This window comes from Rhipicephalus microplus, chromosome 7 (assembly GCF_043290135.1).
Source record: "Rhipicephalus microplus isolate Deutch F79 chromosome 7, USDA_Rmic, whole genome shotgun sequence".
Taxonomy (NCBI): domain Eukaryota; kingdom Metazoa; phylum Arthropoda; class Arachnida; order Ixodida; family Ixodidae; genus Rhipicephalus; species Rhipicephalus microplus.
In genome coordinates, this window is record NC_134706.1 from 146,851,393 (window position 1) to 146,869,422 (window position 18,030).

The following is an 18,030-nucleotide window of genomic DNA, read 5'->3' on the forward strand; positions in this document are numbered from 1 at the left end:
TGGTGATGCAGCGGATCATATGCGTTATTCGAGAAACTTGCTGTTCTAATATCTTGATGGTGTGCATTGCCTTGAGATCAGCTTGTATATGAAGGCCAAGGACGTGGAGTTTTTGTACGCAGGGAGTGACACGGTCCTCTTAGGTGCCTGTGATTTGTGGGCTGTTGCAGGGCTTTCGCTAGGGACGACGAATGTGTTGAGGTTTCGACTCATTTGCAGAGCATGTTGGACCACCTGCTCGTGTGTATGCTTGAACAGTACTTACTGCTTTTTGTATGGCATCTTTTATTTGTCCGTCTGAGCCTTTGGTCACCCATATAGTAACGTCGTCGGCATATAAAGCATGGCGCAGACATGGAATGGTGTCGAGTAAAGGCGGTAACTTAGCCATGCCGATGTTGAAGGGTGTCGGGGATTACACCGATCCTTGTGGCGTGCCTTTACCTGCAAGCTCTATGATGTCACTGTGAAGAGAGCCTAATCCTGTGGTTGCCGCCCTGTTTGTTAGGAATGCTTTCACATAGCCGTAAACTCGTCGTCCGCAGTGTGTTGACACGAGTGACACGAGATTGTCCAGCAATAGGTCATGCGAGACGTTGTCAAACGCACCGTGTATGTCCAAGGCGAGCAGAGCTCTAGCTTGTGTAAAACAGAGCCTGCCCATTACTTCCTATTTTAGTTGGAGAAATACGTCATCCTTGGAAACATGAGCCCGGTACCCAAACAGTGTGTCCGGATAAAATCCGGCCTCAAGTTATGGTTGAAGTCTTTGGAGGATGACATGCTCCATTAATTTACCAAGACAAGACGTCAACGAGATTGTTCGCAGGTTTCCAAGCTCTAGGGGTTTGCTGGACTTAGGAATTAGTGTTATTTCGGCATGTCTCCATTCCTAGGGTTATGTTCCGGATTCCCAGTGAGCGTTGTAAAAATCTTTAGGCTGTTAGATATCTTTGCCGTACAAGTTTTGTATGAGAAAGTATTGAATATTGTCTTTCCCTGACACTGTGCTGCGCTTGATATTCAGAAGGGCAGCTAGAACTTCGTGCAAAGTGATAGCATCCAGAGATGTTGACTCTGTATATGGGTAGTTTTTATATTTTGGCTAAGGGCCTACAGCGATGTACTTTTTTGAAGCGTGTGTAAGATGCTGCTGTCGTCCCAATCCTGCTTGTAAAGAAGTGTTAGGATGGTACTGCTAGTTTAGTACTTGATACTTCACGGGTAAACAAGGGCTCTTAGTATAGCCCACGTGCGCGCAGTGCTTAGCGTTCCTTTAAGAGACTTACAAAAGTTGTGCCAATTGTTCGTGAACTCTGGGGTGTATTGTTCGGCTTGCAACGTGAGTTGAGCAATGCGAAGTTTAGGCTTGCGATTGTGTCTCTGCGTACGCCAGCGTTTTTTGAGGCTTCTGCGTGCTTCCCACTGGTGTAAAGGCGGCTGTCGACATCTGGAATTCTCGTTGTAGTGCTTATCCTCTTGGTCGCCTTATCAGGGTCAGCTTGCAGGCACTGTGACCATTCATTTAAAGGTATCCCATTGTTGTCAGTCTGAGCGCGTTGTTTTCTCAATGACGGACCTTACGCTCTGAAGCACAGGGGTTGGAGATTTGCAGTGTAGGGGAAATTGATGCAATGATCACCACCTAATGTTTCATGTAGATTTGACCTGTTATAATTGCTTATTACCCGTACAAAGGTTAGGTCAGGGCACGTATCTCTGATTGCGCTGGTTCCAACTCTGATTGGCTCTTGCGTATATGTGAGCAGTGTAAATCTGTGACTGCATATAGGGCGTTCTAATTTGGTACCTTTACGCGTGGCTGATAGGTATCCCCATGACGTGTGTGGGGTGTTAAAATTACCAACCACTAAACCTGTTCCCCTAGCTTGCACGTTTCTCCTATAAGGTACCCGAAGTCGTCCCTTCTAGATTTAGGGGAACTGTAGATGTTCAGTATAATCAAGCTCTGCTGACTGTGTTTCTGAGAAATAATTTCAACAAGCACATGTAGAGTGGATGACGTCAGTGTGTGTTTTACAGTTGTCAAGTGTTTGGATATGAATATTGCGAGAAGTTATGGTGTTTGTTGATGTGTGTATGTATGGAAGCCCGAGAGGCTATGTGTGCAGAGCGTCTCCTGCAGAACCACGATATCCGGAGGGTGCGCGAAAGTGGCAGTGTACTGTTGCAGGGAGCTCCTCTTTCGTCGAAAGCCCCTGCAGTTCCACTGCCACGTGGTGAAGGCAGGACTAGGGGAGCTCATCTTGCTCTTTTTGGTCTGTGTCTTCAGGTAAGAGTGATAGGCGGTTGTAAGGGTGGGGTCGTTTGGTCAGACTTTTTGGGCTTGTAGCCAGTGGCAATGAGTTTTGGGGCCCTGTACTAAATTACGCGAAGCTTTCATGTATGTGCTGCTTTAGCTCTGTTACAATTGCTTGGGCATGGGCCTTTATTAAATCCTTAAGTTCTGCATGGAAATCATTATTTGACTGCGTGATCATGCTGGTTACGTTAGCCTTAAGCGAGTCTCTATGATTTGTGAGGGCATCTTGCAGCTCTTGCTTAGTGCAGTTATGTGCCTTAGATGTGAGAGGTACGTTGGGTTGGTTGTGTGATGAGGGCGGATAGGAGGAATGAGGTAAAGAAGATTTCAGGCTGGGAGGCCCCACTGCCCAACTCACCCTAGCTGGAGGCGTCTGTCCAGTGGGTGCTGGCTTCTTGGCTGGTGGCGATTCCGGTCTCTCTGCACTCACGACTCTATTCTTATGGGGGATCAGTCCCAGGGTGGTGGTGATGGTTTTGGATGCGGTTCCTGGCGTGTTTGAGAATTCCAAAACCCTGTCCTGAGACTTCTCTGTGCTCTTGGCTATGCTGCGCCTAGTTCTGGACCTGGACCTGTGTCCCTTGGTGGTGATGTAGGGGATGGTGCTAACGCGTTCGCATCCATTGCTTTCTTGACGTAATGCTTCTTTGGAGGTTTCTGTTTTCTCGCAGGACATTTGGGGTGCATCGCTGGGTGGTCACCCTTGCAGTGGAAGAATTGAGTTGTACAACTGTGCTCAGGTGCTGGTGTCTCAAACCCCTATACTTTGCTTCGGCGTTTTGTCGGGGTCGGACATACGTCTGCCCGATGTCAAAATGCAAGGCAAATTATGCAAACTTGTTTGCGAGGTCAGTGAATGTCGCATCGGTATTCCGCGTGGTAGTAGTAAACATAACGTGGAACTTGAAGGCCTCCAAAAGTTATCAACGCCGTGTTTGTGTATCCCATCATTTGGGTGTGGAAGACTTCGGCGTCGGGTGCGTAGATGTTCTCGAGGAGTTTGGTGGGTGAAGTATTCTTATCAGGGCTGGTGATGACTTTTTACAATAATTGTCAGGAGCGGCTACATGAGCTTGCATTTCATATCTCTGCGATCCTAGACTTAGTGCACAGACGGCTTGCAACTTTGTAGGAATAGTTTCGTCTGGTGGGCTCTCGATGGCTATATTGCCTTCCGCTTGGATGCGAGAAAGGAGCTTGTTCACTGTTTCTCCTGGCAGCCCAGCAGTCATGCAGGTGGCACGTGCAAACACGTGATGTGCCCATTCAGTGAGGCGAAGGCCTCCTCGTGGCCAGATGATCACCTTGAAGTCATCCAAAGGTAAAGGTGGCGGCCGCGGGGTCACTAGGTTTTTGGGAGGCAAGAGCTCGGGTGCAGAATTTGTTGTAGTGTTTGGCATGCGTCAGCGGGTAGCAGTGAACCAAGAACCATCGGCTGGATCCACTGCATATTCGTTGGTGTCTGCAGCATCTCTTGCTGCTGATTCAATGGTAGAAACCGGAGAAGCCATGTCTAAGCAGTGTAGATCAGGCACACACCGAATGTTACTGCAACGCCTTCGGCGTTCCCACGAATGCAGCCAAGCGCCGAACGTTGCAGCGGCGTCGGTGCGGTGTCACTGAGACGCCGATGTATCAGCCTTGCTTGGTCACCAGAAAGTTGTTGAGAAGAGCACATTCACGTTTCGAAACAATTTAAACAGTCTTGGCTGTGAAAGTCCTCAACGGAAAGTTCGAAGCAGGCCTGTTCCACGAGAGCGTCGTGAGCAAAAACTCATAAAAGCGTCAAAGAATTGGGAGGAGCGGTGGAAAAACACGTCCATTCTGCTCCACGATCGAGTGAAGAGTCACTATGGATTGCTCGCGTTTCGCTAACGTTGCGTCGATGTGCCCTGCGTTCACACGCGTCCACGCTACAATGAAGCATTTTGGGCTCTTCATGATGCGCTAGAAGCCGTTTTGCTAGTTCTACATATACCAAATTTAGTGTTAAGAGATGTCAATAGATGATGAAATATATAACTGCGGCAAACATGATAATCCTGACACGCATGTCATTTAGGAACAAGACAACAAACCACTCTTATAGCGTGCTCGCGTTCGTTTCGCTAGCTCTATATGTACAAAATTTGGTATAAGATGTTGTGAATGAATGACGAAGGTTAAGGAGAGATCCAAACAAGATAATCATGGCACGGAAGTCATGTAGGCTATCTATTACCTCCACCTCGTAGCATTGTGCTGAATTTAAAATGACAAATGAATCTTTCACAATCGAGCTTCGCATATCATCAATTGCCACTTTACGTGGAATCTGGAAACTTTTCATGACGAAGGGATGCCGGACGCGCACAAACGTGCATGCAACAAAGCAACGGAGCACGGCGCACCAGTGTGTATATGGCACAACTAGCGCCTGGCGTCGCAACGCCGGCGTGACGCAATGAAATGAAAGCCGACGAGCACGTGCACCGCGTCCCGTCAAAATGTATTAGCGCCTTGACTGTGTCATGTAGTCATGTTCTCACATGACACGCATCTCATTATGAACATGTTAAAACAAGTCACATATATTTATCCTCCATTTACTTCTCGTAATAATAAATTTGACATATGTATAGCTAGCGAAATGGCCGCGAGCGCGTCGCGAGAGCGCATTATGTAGTCGTCATATTTGGATGTGAGCGCATCATGTTTGGATGTGTCACGTAGCTATTTGGTGTGTTCGCGTCTGGAAACACCGAGTTTGTTACATTTGATGCTAGTGATACGGCCGCCAGCGCATGCATGAGCGTGGCAGGTAATCATGTTGTTACTTGACACGCATTTCATGATTATCTTGTTTGCATCAGTCCATACCTTCGCCATCCATTCACGCACCATTATACCAAAGTTGGTATAAGTGACGCTAGCGAAACGCCCAGAAGCCCACCATGAGCATGGTATCTAGTCATGTTGCTACATGACACGCATGTTACGGTTTTCATGTTAGGGTCTGTCGCTTATGTTCACAAGCAGTCATGTCATACCATACCAGTTTTGGAACATGTCGTGTGAACGAATCCACCACAAAAGCTGCAGGACTATGAAATGTAAATTGTGACATTCATGACATTCATGTCATGATTGTCATCTTATGACTAGTCAAATATGCTCTTCATACACTCATGTTATGCCACATCAAGTTTGGTATCGATACCATTATCGAAACAGCCACGAGAGCTAAAGGTCGTAGGTGGCTAGATAGATAGATAGATAGATAGATAGATAGATAGATAGATAGATAGATAGATAGATATATAGATAGATAGATAGATAGATAGATAGATACACGTAATGTCACCGAAGTTCGCTAAGAAATGCTTTGCATTTAACAGAAATAGCAGCTTTATGCGCTGAACGTAGGCATATATGCACTATTACGCTATGTTCTACAATACTGGCGTTACCAGTTTCGTTGCTGGTGTGCATCGCTAATTAAGTTTTCAAAATGATATTTTATGGACAATCTGAAACTGCACGCCAGTCGGTACTTTTTCCATCGTGCAAAAGATTTTTTATTGAAGCTCATGTGGGAATCCAATCCGCTAGCTGGTCACCAAACTCAGCAGCAAGTCATTTATTACAGAAATGACAAGGAAGAACCGCTGTAAGCGAAGGGTCTCCAGAGCTGTCCTGCTTAGCAGCCAAAGTATATCCCAGTATGTTCTTAGGGAGCAATCTAGTTCACATTGGAACGAACTTTCGAGACACCAACTAACATAATAAAATTGGGCATATTTAAGAAATATGCAAGTCGTTGTTTTTGTGCATACGTGTTAGCTACTTGATTATCGGGGTCTATAATAAAAATTTTGCGAATATATGAAGTCCCTTAATATACAATTGCCAAATATTGTATCAAATACATTTTTGTGACAGTATCTTGTATTTGCGCCTCCAATTATTTTCGCCTGGGTATCTTGTACTGTATAGCGATACAACTTCAAAGTATCTTGCCTGGCTCTGTGCCCACTCGCATAGCACCCACACACGCATGCAAGTACTCACACGCACGCACTCGCAAAAGCGTGTTTCGGCAAATGTGTACAGTGTTTTTGAAAAACTACAGAATGAAGTTATCTGCGTGCTGCCTGGGGCGTTTTCTTCAGCATGGTGAAAAGGATCTTCAGATACGTCTGAAATATATTTACGGTTGTAATTAGCAAAATTTAAAAAAATGTTATTTGTAACCAGTACAAATAAGCGGTCAATTCGATTGTGTGAACTTAAGTCCATTCTGCGAATAGCAACCTTCACATTTATTAAAGGCGGTCGCTGCTAATCACTGTGAAGCGGTGAAATCTGGATAGTTTATCAGACTAAGCTAATACTGACCCACCAAGTTGGGCGTCTACAATTCACTTCAAAAAGATTATCAATGTATATCTTTTGTATAACTCTTTCCCTCGCCGTTCTCAATTACACTTCGTTTCGCGGCAGCGCTTTACTACTGCATAGTTATTTATTGACACTCTCTTGTTCCCATCCTCCACCGCCTCCTGTTCACTTTGCGACACTCAGTAGCGGAGCTGTTGTACTGGCCATTCGGTAGGGTTCGTCAAATGCGGTGCTTCACACCTTGGGACTGTTTTATTTATGAGGTGGACGTAAAACTGTCAATAAACGTGCGTAAAATTATTCGTATCTGACCGTTCATGATCAAAGGCTAAGTCCTCCGATGTTTTAATTGGACAATGTTGCTCCAGACACCGCACCAAGAGCACCACACCAATACATTAGTTTTGGCGACATCATTATTTTTGTCGCAATTGCTTTCTACCAATAGCAACATACTTGCTCGCTGCAGAAGTGCGATGGTATCGTCAATATTTTTAAGTGCCGTGGTCAGCGCAGCAGTATTTTATTGCCTGGCGTATGCACACCAGAATGTGTTATAAGCAGGCCTCTGTGGTTAATAATGGCTACATTCTCACGGAGTAAATCCATTTCGAGAATAAACTTCTATGAACCTTCGCGCAAAACGACGAATGAAGCAATGTCAGTGGACTCAAAAATTTTAGAGACGTGTGGTCAGCAAAGAGGTCAGCGCTTATGACGGAATAATCGGCGCCAGTGCATACCATAGCGGTTACAGGTTGTTTGTCGACAAGAACGGAGATCTGAGAAAGTACAAGTTCATCGTTAGTGGCATACGTTGGTGAAAAGGAGTCGAACGTCAGCAGGCAGTTCAGTGAAGGATGTTGTAACAATCGGTCAGCAGTGGCCGCACTCTCTGAGGTTGCTGTTCTTAGTTCTCTCGGCGTGGGCTCAAGGACATAGGTGGTCGTCCCACAAGACCCACGCACGGGAAATGAACGTCGTCGTCTGTTGGGTGTACGGATTTGACGATTAAGCCGACAGTTGGTGCTCGAGTATGCAGTGCTTCCGCGCACGTTAAACGAGGAGCCTCGGCTAAACGTGGAGTTATCATGAGTTGGACCAGGTGCCATACGTCTTCGCGCACTACTTCTGTTAGAGCAATCAAGTAGGTCGCAGAAGACACTGCTTGCTGCTTCTGCAGCTTTTCTCGAACGATAATGTGCATGAACTTCATAAGGCTCCTTATGGTGGTGGCGTCAGGTGTTTCCAGTGGTGGTGAGAAAGATGAAAGACTGCCAATGCGCTCAAATTGAGAAGATCGCTGCCTGAACACTCCATCAATCGCCACGGATTCATGAAAAAAATACGCTATAGTTTTAGGACGCTTCAGCACCAGTCATGCAAACACCTGTTCTCTTACTTCCAGCAGCAATAGGGGTTCCTTCTGCTCTTCCGCCATATAGGAATCTGATCGCCGAAACAGCCACGACATTTCCTCAATAAATATGGAAACACTCTCACTCGGGCACTGAATCCGGAAATTCAGGAGGCGTCTAGCTTGTTCTTTTTTGTGAGAACTATGAAAGGTAATCTGCAGCTGGGTGCATAACTTTCACCGGTTCCCATAGCGAATTCATTGTTTTCATACCAATCACGCGCAGAGTCCTCAAGATTAAAGTAGACGTACCTACGCTTCCCAAGCACGTTCCGCTCGTTGGCGCTGGCGCAAAGGTTGTAGTCATCAAGCCAGTTGTCGACCTTCTCGTAAAGGGACAGTGAAAGGGCCTCGGGCTTCGCAGGGGGTTGAAAATGCATGGAGAAGGTATCGTCGATGTCTCTTGTATCTTCGTCTGCACCCTTGTCATAATTCTGCCTAGTTGTCGAAAGGGAACAAATTCAAGTTGTAGGCCATGTTGCCGCCAGCAACGCCGCACCTTTGCTGGATTTGTAAGACGTCAATAACGTCTCGCTCTACTTGATGATTGCAGTGCATGCAGCACTGACCAGCACATCTACTAGAAATTGTAATGTGATTTCGAATATGTCCCAACCTCTGTTTACAGAAGCTTCGAGCGTCCAGCCAAACTGATTACCAGAAACCACGAGCTAATCACTGTCCCTCTTCCTGTTTGTCCTATTTGCGTTTGTATAACGGCGCACACACGCACACACACTAGGCCCATCTATCGCAATATATATATATATATATATATATATATATATATATATATATATATATATATATATATATATATTTTGGAAAAACTGGGTTCAAAGATTCAAAAGTGATACATTGATATATGGGGTATAGCGTCCCAAATTACCATATGAATATGAGAGACGCCATAGTAGAGGGCTCCGAAAATTTCGATAACCTGGGGTGTTTCACCTACGCCTAAATCTGAGCACATGGGCCCACAACTTTTCCGCCTCCATTGGAAATGCAGCCTCCGCAGCCGGGATTCTATCCCGCGACCCGCGGGTTAGCAGTCGAGTGCCTTAGCCACTAGACCACCACGGTGGAGCGTGGAAGACACAAGAAAGCAATAATCTATACTGACTCATTTTTTGCACTAAAAGCGCTGCATTTAAAACCCGAATAGATGTGGTTAGTTTGTGACATGTCACCAACTAATGGCTTTACAGAACCATGCAGTTTCGATCCAGTTCTGCTGGGTCCCAAGCCACGTTGGAATACCTGAAAATCAAAAACAAATAAATGTGATTCAATTGCAGCTCATCAAACAGTAGCTATAGTAAAAATTCAACATATATACAGTCTGCACGAAATCAGTCTAGCATTGTTAGCGAAATGACAATAACAGTGGCACTTATGCCAGAGTAACAAGCTTCATTTAGTGAAGGCTATACTTGGCGAATGGAAGACCTGCCGTCGTCAAGAACAGTTTATCGAAGTTATATTATGCCGACGTCGCATAGGGCACACACTTGACACACTATTTCTTTATTCGCAAAGGAAGAAAAATCGCTTTGCGGGAAATGCCAAGAACCGCTATAAATTATACAAAACGTAATTGACTAACTCGCTAATGGAACCCAGAAAAAAAATATTTCAGCACACTATAAAAACAACACATACCTTTACACACATCTCAACTTTTAGCAGATAATTCTCTAGTAACCATGCATGCCGTCATCACCTTCATGAAAGAATATTATTTTTTACATAAACTTTGAAACTTAACCTTTTAAATGTCCATTTCGAAACACATTGTGTCTGGCACAGCATAGCCTCAGTTGCTTTTGCGCTCAAAAATCCGAAATACCTACAAATTAACAATATAATTACGGGAGTTTGTTTTTTTTAATCGTACCATACCTAATACGACGGCAAGAGAGGTAATTGCATGTGGAAGCCTCACTGCCTGAAAGTCGAGTCTCAGCACAAATAAGCTCTTTAAATTTCTAATTATAGAGGGTTGTCCACCAGAGACATAATGCTGTTGAACCTTCCAATAATGCTCATTTTGAATAATTTACCAAGTGATTGGTAGTTCAAGCGAAAAGAGAATGTTTGCAAATTTTAAGGAATCAATATGCCTCCTATGTGCGCAAGACAGTCACAGCGCTAGCTGTTAGAGCCGCCTACATACAGTCTGCTCAAAACTTGGTTAATAGGTCGGCTGCGAGTACACTGGCGGGGTACCGACTGTGCAATAAATAATTACAAATTACGAAGTAGCGAAGGATTGACGAACACTTTTTATTGTGAGATGCGCAGCTATGTAATTGCCCAGTGCGTAGCTGTAACGGTGGGTATGACGATTTATAGCAGAGGTAATGGTAGAACAGGAAGACTGAACCATGCACTTGTAGCGCTTTTGACGTGGTGTGACTCATGCTGCGCTTGTAGTTGCCTGTGACTATAGGTAGCGTCTTTTAAAGTAATTCCGCAGCATACATAGCACTTCTGTACCGCCTTTTTTATGGAAAAATACTGGAGCACCAGCATGTCTGTTGTGAGAGCGCGGGTGTAAGGCCTTGGTAGCAATCTCCGCCAAATGCTGGCTTTCTTTTAAATGTGCATCATGCACTGCCTGAGTTGATAGACAACTAGGTCATCACGAAAGTAAGTCAGTTACAGGAATATTTTAGACATTAGGAAGCATTTCATACCTCTTCCCACTCCATATTACTGCGAGAAATAAAAGTCACGGTATCACCAATTTGCTTGAATTCTTTTTAAGCTATTTATTCTCACGGAAACAAAGGGTAGTTGAGGGCAACTATTAATGAACATCCAGCGCAATCACCAGTGGAGTCCCACAAGGATCATTGTTGGGACCAGGGGTATTTGCAATATACAATAATTACCTTCCTGATGTTCTACGCAACTCTTACGTGCTAATGTACGCGGATGACAGAGCTTTGTTATTTACTGGTGACGCACTCTCAGCACTGCGAATAGAAGCGATGGCTGATTTAGTAAGCGTTTCTTCGTTGTGTTCTCAAAACAAACTCTATATTGTAATAAAACTAAATATGTAATTTTTCGCTCGAATAAAAATGATGTTGAGACCGGGAGGTATTAGCTTAAAGAATAGCCCAATACAAAAAGTTGATATATTCAAATATATTCGCGGAATTTTCGACCACCATATACATTGGTAAGCACATATTTAGAGCGTGTGCAGGAAGGTCACGTGCGGATGTTGTCACCTTATTAGAGCAAGACAATATTTTCCCCGTGAAATACTAAAATCTCTATAATATGCGTTTTGCCGTAGCCATATCAGTGTTTGTTTAGAATGATGAAGTGTAACTTACAAGATACTCGTATAACCTTTATGAAAATTACAAAAAAACACTGAAATTAATTAACCATAGCAGTAGCGAAGATAACATTTTTAACAATTTTCAGACACAGCAAGTGTTATGGATTACACTTCTGTGTAGTCTTAATTGATTTATTGATACGTGGGGTTTAACGTCCCAAAACCACCATTTGATTATGAGAGACACCGTAGTGGAGGGCTCCGGCAATTTCGACCACCTGGGGTTCCTTAACGTGCAACCGAATCTGCATGAGCACACAGGGCTACAACATTTCCGCCTCCATCGAAAATGCAGCCGCCGAAGCCGGGATTTGAACCCGCGACCTGCGGGTCAGCAGCCGAGTATCTTTGCCACTAGACCACCGCGGCGGGGCTCTGTGTAGTCTTAAGATTTCAATTTCAGTTATTAAGTCTATGAGCACTGATTCTGCTATTTTTTTTGTAACGTGTTTTGTTTTCCGATGCGCAGTACAACACACGCGCTGAGAGGCAATCTGAATTTACCGAAATGCATAATGTATACGGTGAAATATTGATTGAAATCAATGGAACTAAAGTCTTAAATATTCTACCTTTGAAGGTTAAAACCGCACGTAACTTTAAGCATTGTATTAAATTCTTTTTTTTTCTTGCGAATCAGCACCACTGAAGTATCTGCTATAACCATTCTGGTTCACTTCGTGAAAACCCTTTTATTTGTATGTTAAGCTACGTAATTTTAAACCTATATGTAAAAGACTGCACTGACCTGTATGCGTATTATCAACGCTGGAAAGGATACAAGCTTCCCCAAGCTATCTGTCCAGATATTTGTATCTAAATTATTCGAAGAGGAAATGAAAATAAAGCACTTGCAAAAAAGTAGGTCATTGTTGGGAGTTCATAACAGCTATGTCGGTGAAATTCGTATATTCTTTTTCACTGGTACAACAGGTGACACAAATCACACTTCAGAAAGAATAGAACACATATGAAACATGATAGTTTCATGGTATACCTACTCTAGATGTAGTTTTTCTTTTCGTACGAGTAGAACATTTTGCTTGCTAGAATATTTTACATGCAGCTGAACTTTTTTTCCAGGTACACAAGACCAACTGAACGTTCCTCCATTAACATGAAGATTTTCGCAACGGTTTTCTTCCTGACGGCACAGATTGTGCTTGTTGGAAGTGATGGGTGCATTGCGAGATCCCACACAATGAGTAAGAATAATTAAAAACTAACCTAGAATAAAAAGCTTCAGCTATATACTTGAATATACAGCACCTTGGTTTACAGTGTTAAAAAAGAAAAAAAAACACGCAATGAAGCGAACGATGCAACTAGCAATTGTACATCAAAATGAATTTTGCTGAGAATATTACACTGTAAGCAAAAAAAGGCAGCATAGGTATAAACAGCTCGTCATCCAGCGCACACCAAAATGAGAGCTTTATAAACACCGTCCACAGAAAGTAAACAATTTACTCTTCAACAGGACGGGGTTTTCTGATTGACTTAGAAGAGTATTTATTGCATAAAGTAGGGTAATTTTTCAAGAATGCGTCGGAATGAATTTTCACAAGCATCGAGAAAAAAATTATTTCAGTGTAACTTGAATAAAATTACCCTCGAAGCACACAATGTTGAAAAACGTACACAAATACACACTTCACGTTCGCGAATTCAAGCAGCCACACCTACCCCAGCTTTCATTCCGTGCTGGACAGCCAGACTTCCATCACCGGGTATATAGAATCACCGTATTTTCACCTCTAATGTAGCTCTGGAGGGACGTTTCCTTTACGAATAATTTCCTCTAAATAATCACGAAAAGGGTGCGATTTGCGGTGTCCTCAAGGAAGAAATCCAACACGCATGCCTTCGATCTTAAACTTGCTTAATATTTAATTCTTTTCAACTTTGTGACACTTGATAATCTGCTGGTGCTCTTTCACATGGGCTGACCGTGAAATTGCGGTACTTTGTGTGAGTGCGTGAAACACACCCAATCGTAAAGAAGTGTCTAGGGGCCGTTCAAGTACATATCAGAGGAGAATATTGAGCAGCAGCGGCGAAAAACCGAGACATCAATGCTACCACGTTATACCACTATGGCTTCACTCAGGAGCACGGCACGGCTATACGATGAATGAAAGCTGGCGATCACGAAATGTTTTCTGCCGTACAGTTTTTTTCGACGTTATTTTTCACACGCACAAAAACAGATGTTTGCTCTCGAAGCAGTTTTAGATACGCAAAAGAGATATAAATAAACGAGACAGTTCACCGACTCGGTTCCAGTTGCTCACAATTCGATACGCCTATTCGGTGCACCTTTGTCTTGTTCGGCGTTCGGCTTGGCGTTAGTCATTTGACAGCTGCCGTCACATGACACAGAAAAAATATAAATTGCTATTCACTCCACCAGCCTTTATTTTTTGAGAAACGCATTCTTTGCTTTGCTGGTGGCCGGTGCTAGCTCGTAGAGCTCGCCATGGCGGCCTATGCGGCAGTGCGAGCTCGCTATGCCGCCGGCTGGATACCAATGGCGTAGCGAGGCTTTCTCGTCGCTTATAGGTTGCAGCCGGTGAAGTACCGGTGAAAATATGCGAAGCAATCACCACCAGTGGTCAGGGCAAAGCATGCCACCAGCGCAGATCTCAGACGGGCCGCCAGCCAGCTTATCGAGGTTTAGCGAAGCCTACTTCGAATAACTTCAAAGTTTCAGACGGTGAAGTTCTTCGCGCAACCGCTGATGATCACAAGAGCTTACTTTTGTTAGCATTAAATTGTCCTTTGCAACGTTTCATAACTCGGCCCATTGAAGCGAAGTGTTCGTGGCGCACTGGTTCAGGAATTGAATAGATGTATAGGTCAACAGTGCGAAATACCTTAAACGTTCAACCTAAACACCAAGTGGTCATTACAAACCCTTGATGCACTGATAATTTCACTTTCTGTCGATGGATGGTCACACGACAACCACACATTGCACTTGAGTTTCACACTGGTTGCTAAACATATGGCCGCACACACACGCACACACGCACGCAAGCAGGTGACGACAAAAAAAGGGTATTTCAAATTTTCATAGGAGTTTTTAGTCACGTGGCCTTCAACTCCGTGAAAAATTGACAAATTTTGTCTTGAAGCAAGGGGCATATTACGACAAAATGTGCTGAGTCTATCCTCTAACACGGAGTAAATAATTGTGGCAGGGAAGTTTTCGGGCTTGTATGCATGAAAAACTCCATCAATTTTTGTTTTAAAGGTACTTTGCGACCCAACTACGCGATGGAGAAGAAATTGTTGACTATATTTTATTTCAGTAATTACAACTGAAGAATTGCTTGCGCACTTTCGTACACTACTACTGAAACGGCACCCATTGATTGATTGATTGATATGTGGGGTTTAGCGCCCCAAAACCACCATATGATTATGAGAGACGCCGTAGTGGAGGGCTCCGGAAATTTCGACCTCCTGGGGTTCTTCAACGTGCACCCAAATATGAGCACACGAGCCTGCAACATTTCCGCCTGAATCGGAAATGCAGCCGCCGAAGCCGGGATTTGAACCCACGGCCTGCGCGTCAGTAGTCGAGTACCTTAGCCACTAAATTTCCGCGACGGGGCGGAAACGACACCCAATGTCACCTCCATCTTTCTTGGTCAAACTGATTCTTTAAAGGTTCTTCAAAAATTACCTGTATTAGCTTTGGTAGCACTTCATTAGCTAAGCCTGTATCCGACATTAGATTCATAGGCTTCTTAGCAGTGATATGACAAGTGGCCTCTGTGTGTATATATTTTAGGGCGCATTTACTGCGTTTCTAGATGTATATTTTCATCAGCTTCGTCATTTAAACATTGAGCAGACAATACAACGGTATTTTCAATTGTGAACGGCAATATTACTGCCCTTCACAATTTGCTGCTGATATGCGACAAAATGGGCTGGCTGAGTTGCCTTTTAAAAACTTTCACGCATAAGATCTTATGCTCGCTCAGTACTGCGTAGTTTTGTAAAAAGATTGTAAAACGAAAAAAAAGTGATTGATTCGTCTAGTAGAGGAGCCATTATACTGCGAAAAACAACCGTATCATCACAGGATCACATTATCTACTCTTTTATTGTACATTGTTTCGTGAGAGGTGTATTATTGTATAATGCTGTTTGATAGATGTATTAGAAAAATATTAAATGTGAAGCGTTTCTTTGCGTACTTCAAGCTTATTGGCATCTATCTATCTACGTCTGAGTGCTCTCACAATACCCATTAAATTGAGAACAAAAAAATTTGTACAGGAGGGTAAGGTGGTTTGTCGAACACAACGTTCTGGTCACAAAATAAATAATTTGACAATGTCGCAGTGTATATCGTCAAACACTTTCCAAATACAATGACATACCCGGAGCAGGTATGTGCCACTGGTTTGCAATTATGTGCCACAGGTGACATGATATATCTATTCAGGAACGGCGTAAACACACATGCGTAACTTGATCGTTAAAACGCTTGATCGTTAAAAAAGACTGCCATAGGCGGCGTTGACCGGACGTATTCAAACAATAATAGTCTGTGTCCTAGCAGGAATCACACCCTAGCGTTTTGCGTGGCAATGCCGTATTCTACCATATAATCATGCCAGGCTTCCGATATACTCTTCATTTAGTCCCTTATGTCCATGTAACATTGATTGTGGTTGCACTTTGGTTATTTAATTTTAGATAAAGGGCAATCCTACTCGCGCGCACAAGTGCCAACATGCTTCATATCAGCTTACCGCTACTGGTGTTGCCAACATATATATATATATATATATATATATATATATATATATATATATATATATATATATATATATATATATATATATATATATATATATATATTAGTGTCAGCATCGCTACGCAACAGCAAACAACTGCTAACCACATGCGCCTGCTGAACGTATGCATGTGCGTGCACCTGTACACACATTTATCACCTCTTCATTGAATCTCACCAATGAAAAAATAAAGCAGATTCACCTTACATCCGCAAGCTTGCAAACATCAATTCCCAATCTACGTTGCATTTGCCGAACTTTCGCCTCCATGCCAGTGACAGACAGAAAGTATTCTTGCATATTTGAGACATAGTGAACGCTACAACGGAACGACGGCGTTCCAGCCTCGCTGTCCTTCTTGTGTGTACGTTCACCTCGTGCGAATTTTATTCAGAGCTTCTCCCAGCCGATAAACCAGTGTTAGTGGGGAGTGGCTGTGTGTGTGTGCTTGTTAAGGGAATATAGCTTTTCTGGGCACCATAACTGATGTACCTTTTTATTATTGTCACCCTATGCACTCCAATACACCACAGTGCAAGATAGCCAACCGGAAATTTTCTTCTCATTAACCTCGCGGCCTTTCACTTGCCTTTTGTTTTCTTCACTATAAGCTCTTTGTAGTGTTAGGTGACTAATCTCTATTGCAAGAGCTAGAGCGGTGGTCGACGGATCAGACGGCACTATTTGACCAGCGTGAAGCTGCATAGAGCTGAGTATTTCACACCAGAGCACTGTACGCAGCTCAGTTTACGCTGCGGTTTGGCGCAGTTGCACTCTCGTTACGGGCCGTAGTCACACTCGTTGACAGTTTTCCTCATAAGTAAACAACAGACACCACAACTGCAAAAAAATTCAAAACTTATAAATAACGAACCAAACAAAATAGTGATCAGAAATTTAGCCCCTGGCAACGACACACCTCACACATTTGGTGCAGTACGTTACTGCAGCCCCATGCTAGAGGACGACCGACCCAGTCTATACGGCATTTAGTAAGCGACATTGATGGGTACTCTTTTCTTGTTTTTGAAACCACAGGTTTTGCTGTCTCCAGATTTGTGACAAAAGCCAGAATTCTTCTGGCTTTTGCATTTGTTTATGATGCATTAGTTTATTATGTGCGGCCCAAGTTGAGAACTTTTACATGCATTGTTTTAAACTTAGAAAGGTTAGCCCAACTCAAGGCCTTCACGGCATTTTAGCCAACCCGCTTGCCAGCTGACTCTAGTTTCTCGCCACCTGTCAAACAAGCGTCTGCCACGCTTGTTTAACTTCCGCGTGCAGCAGAAAAGAAACTTACCCTGTTTATGCTACAGTTAGCTTTAGTGCGTATAAAAGATACGCTGTGAAGAAAGTGGATACTGAGTCTTCATGAGCTTATTTCCATTCTAATACTGTTTGAATTGGAGCCGATTAAATCTACGCATACTTCTTCATAGATCTTCACAAATCAGACGCCTAAAGCAAAGAAAGAGAGCAATGTTAACGAAGCTTTTTTCATCGCAAATAAGCGCTGCCAGTTATACTCATACATCTTCAAAGATACAAGCACATGAGAAGAACTGACTGGTAGGGCCAACCAATTAAGCAAAGAAAATTTGTGTAAAAAGAGCAATGGGCACTGTATTTGATGTTTATTATTTCTGAACTAAATATTGTGGCCTACCTTCGACGTTCTTGCGGGGAAAAAAAGCGCCTTTTTTCGGTGGGATTCAAACACACCACTTTCAAG

General features: G+C 43.4%; 1 protein-coding gene across 1 annotated transcript in view; it reads left to right on the plus strand.

Moving 5' to 3' along the window:
* Positions 1 to 2,117: 2,117 nt before the first annotated feature.
* Positions 2,118 to 18,030, plus strand: part of LOC119179762 (uncharacterized) — an 86,402-nt gene continuing 70,489 nt past the window's right edge. Inside the window, exons 1-2 of the mRNA XM_075868328.1 lie at positions 2,118 to 2,293; positions 12,565 to 12,686. Coding sequence (XP_075724443.1) covers positions 12,599 to 12,686 — 88 coding nt within the window. The 5' untranslated portion in view covers positions 2,118 to 2,293; positions 12,565 to 12,598. The remainder of the gene's footprint in view (positions 2,294 to 12,564; positions 12,687 to 18,030) is intronic.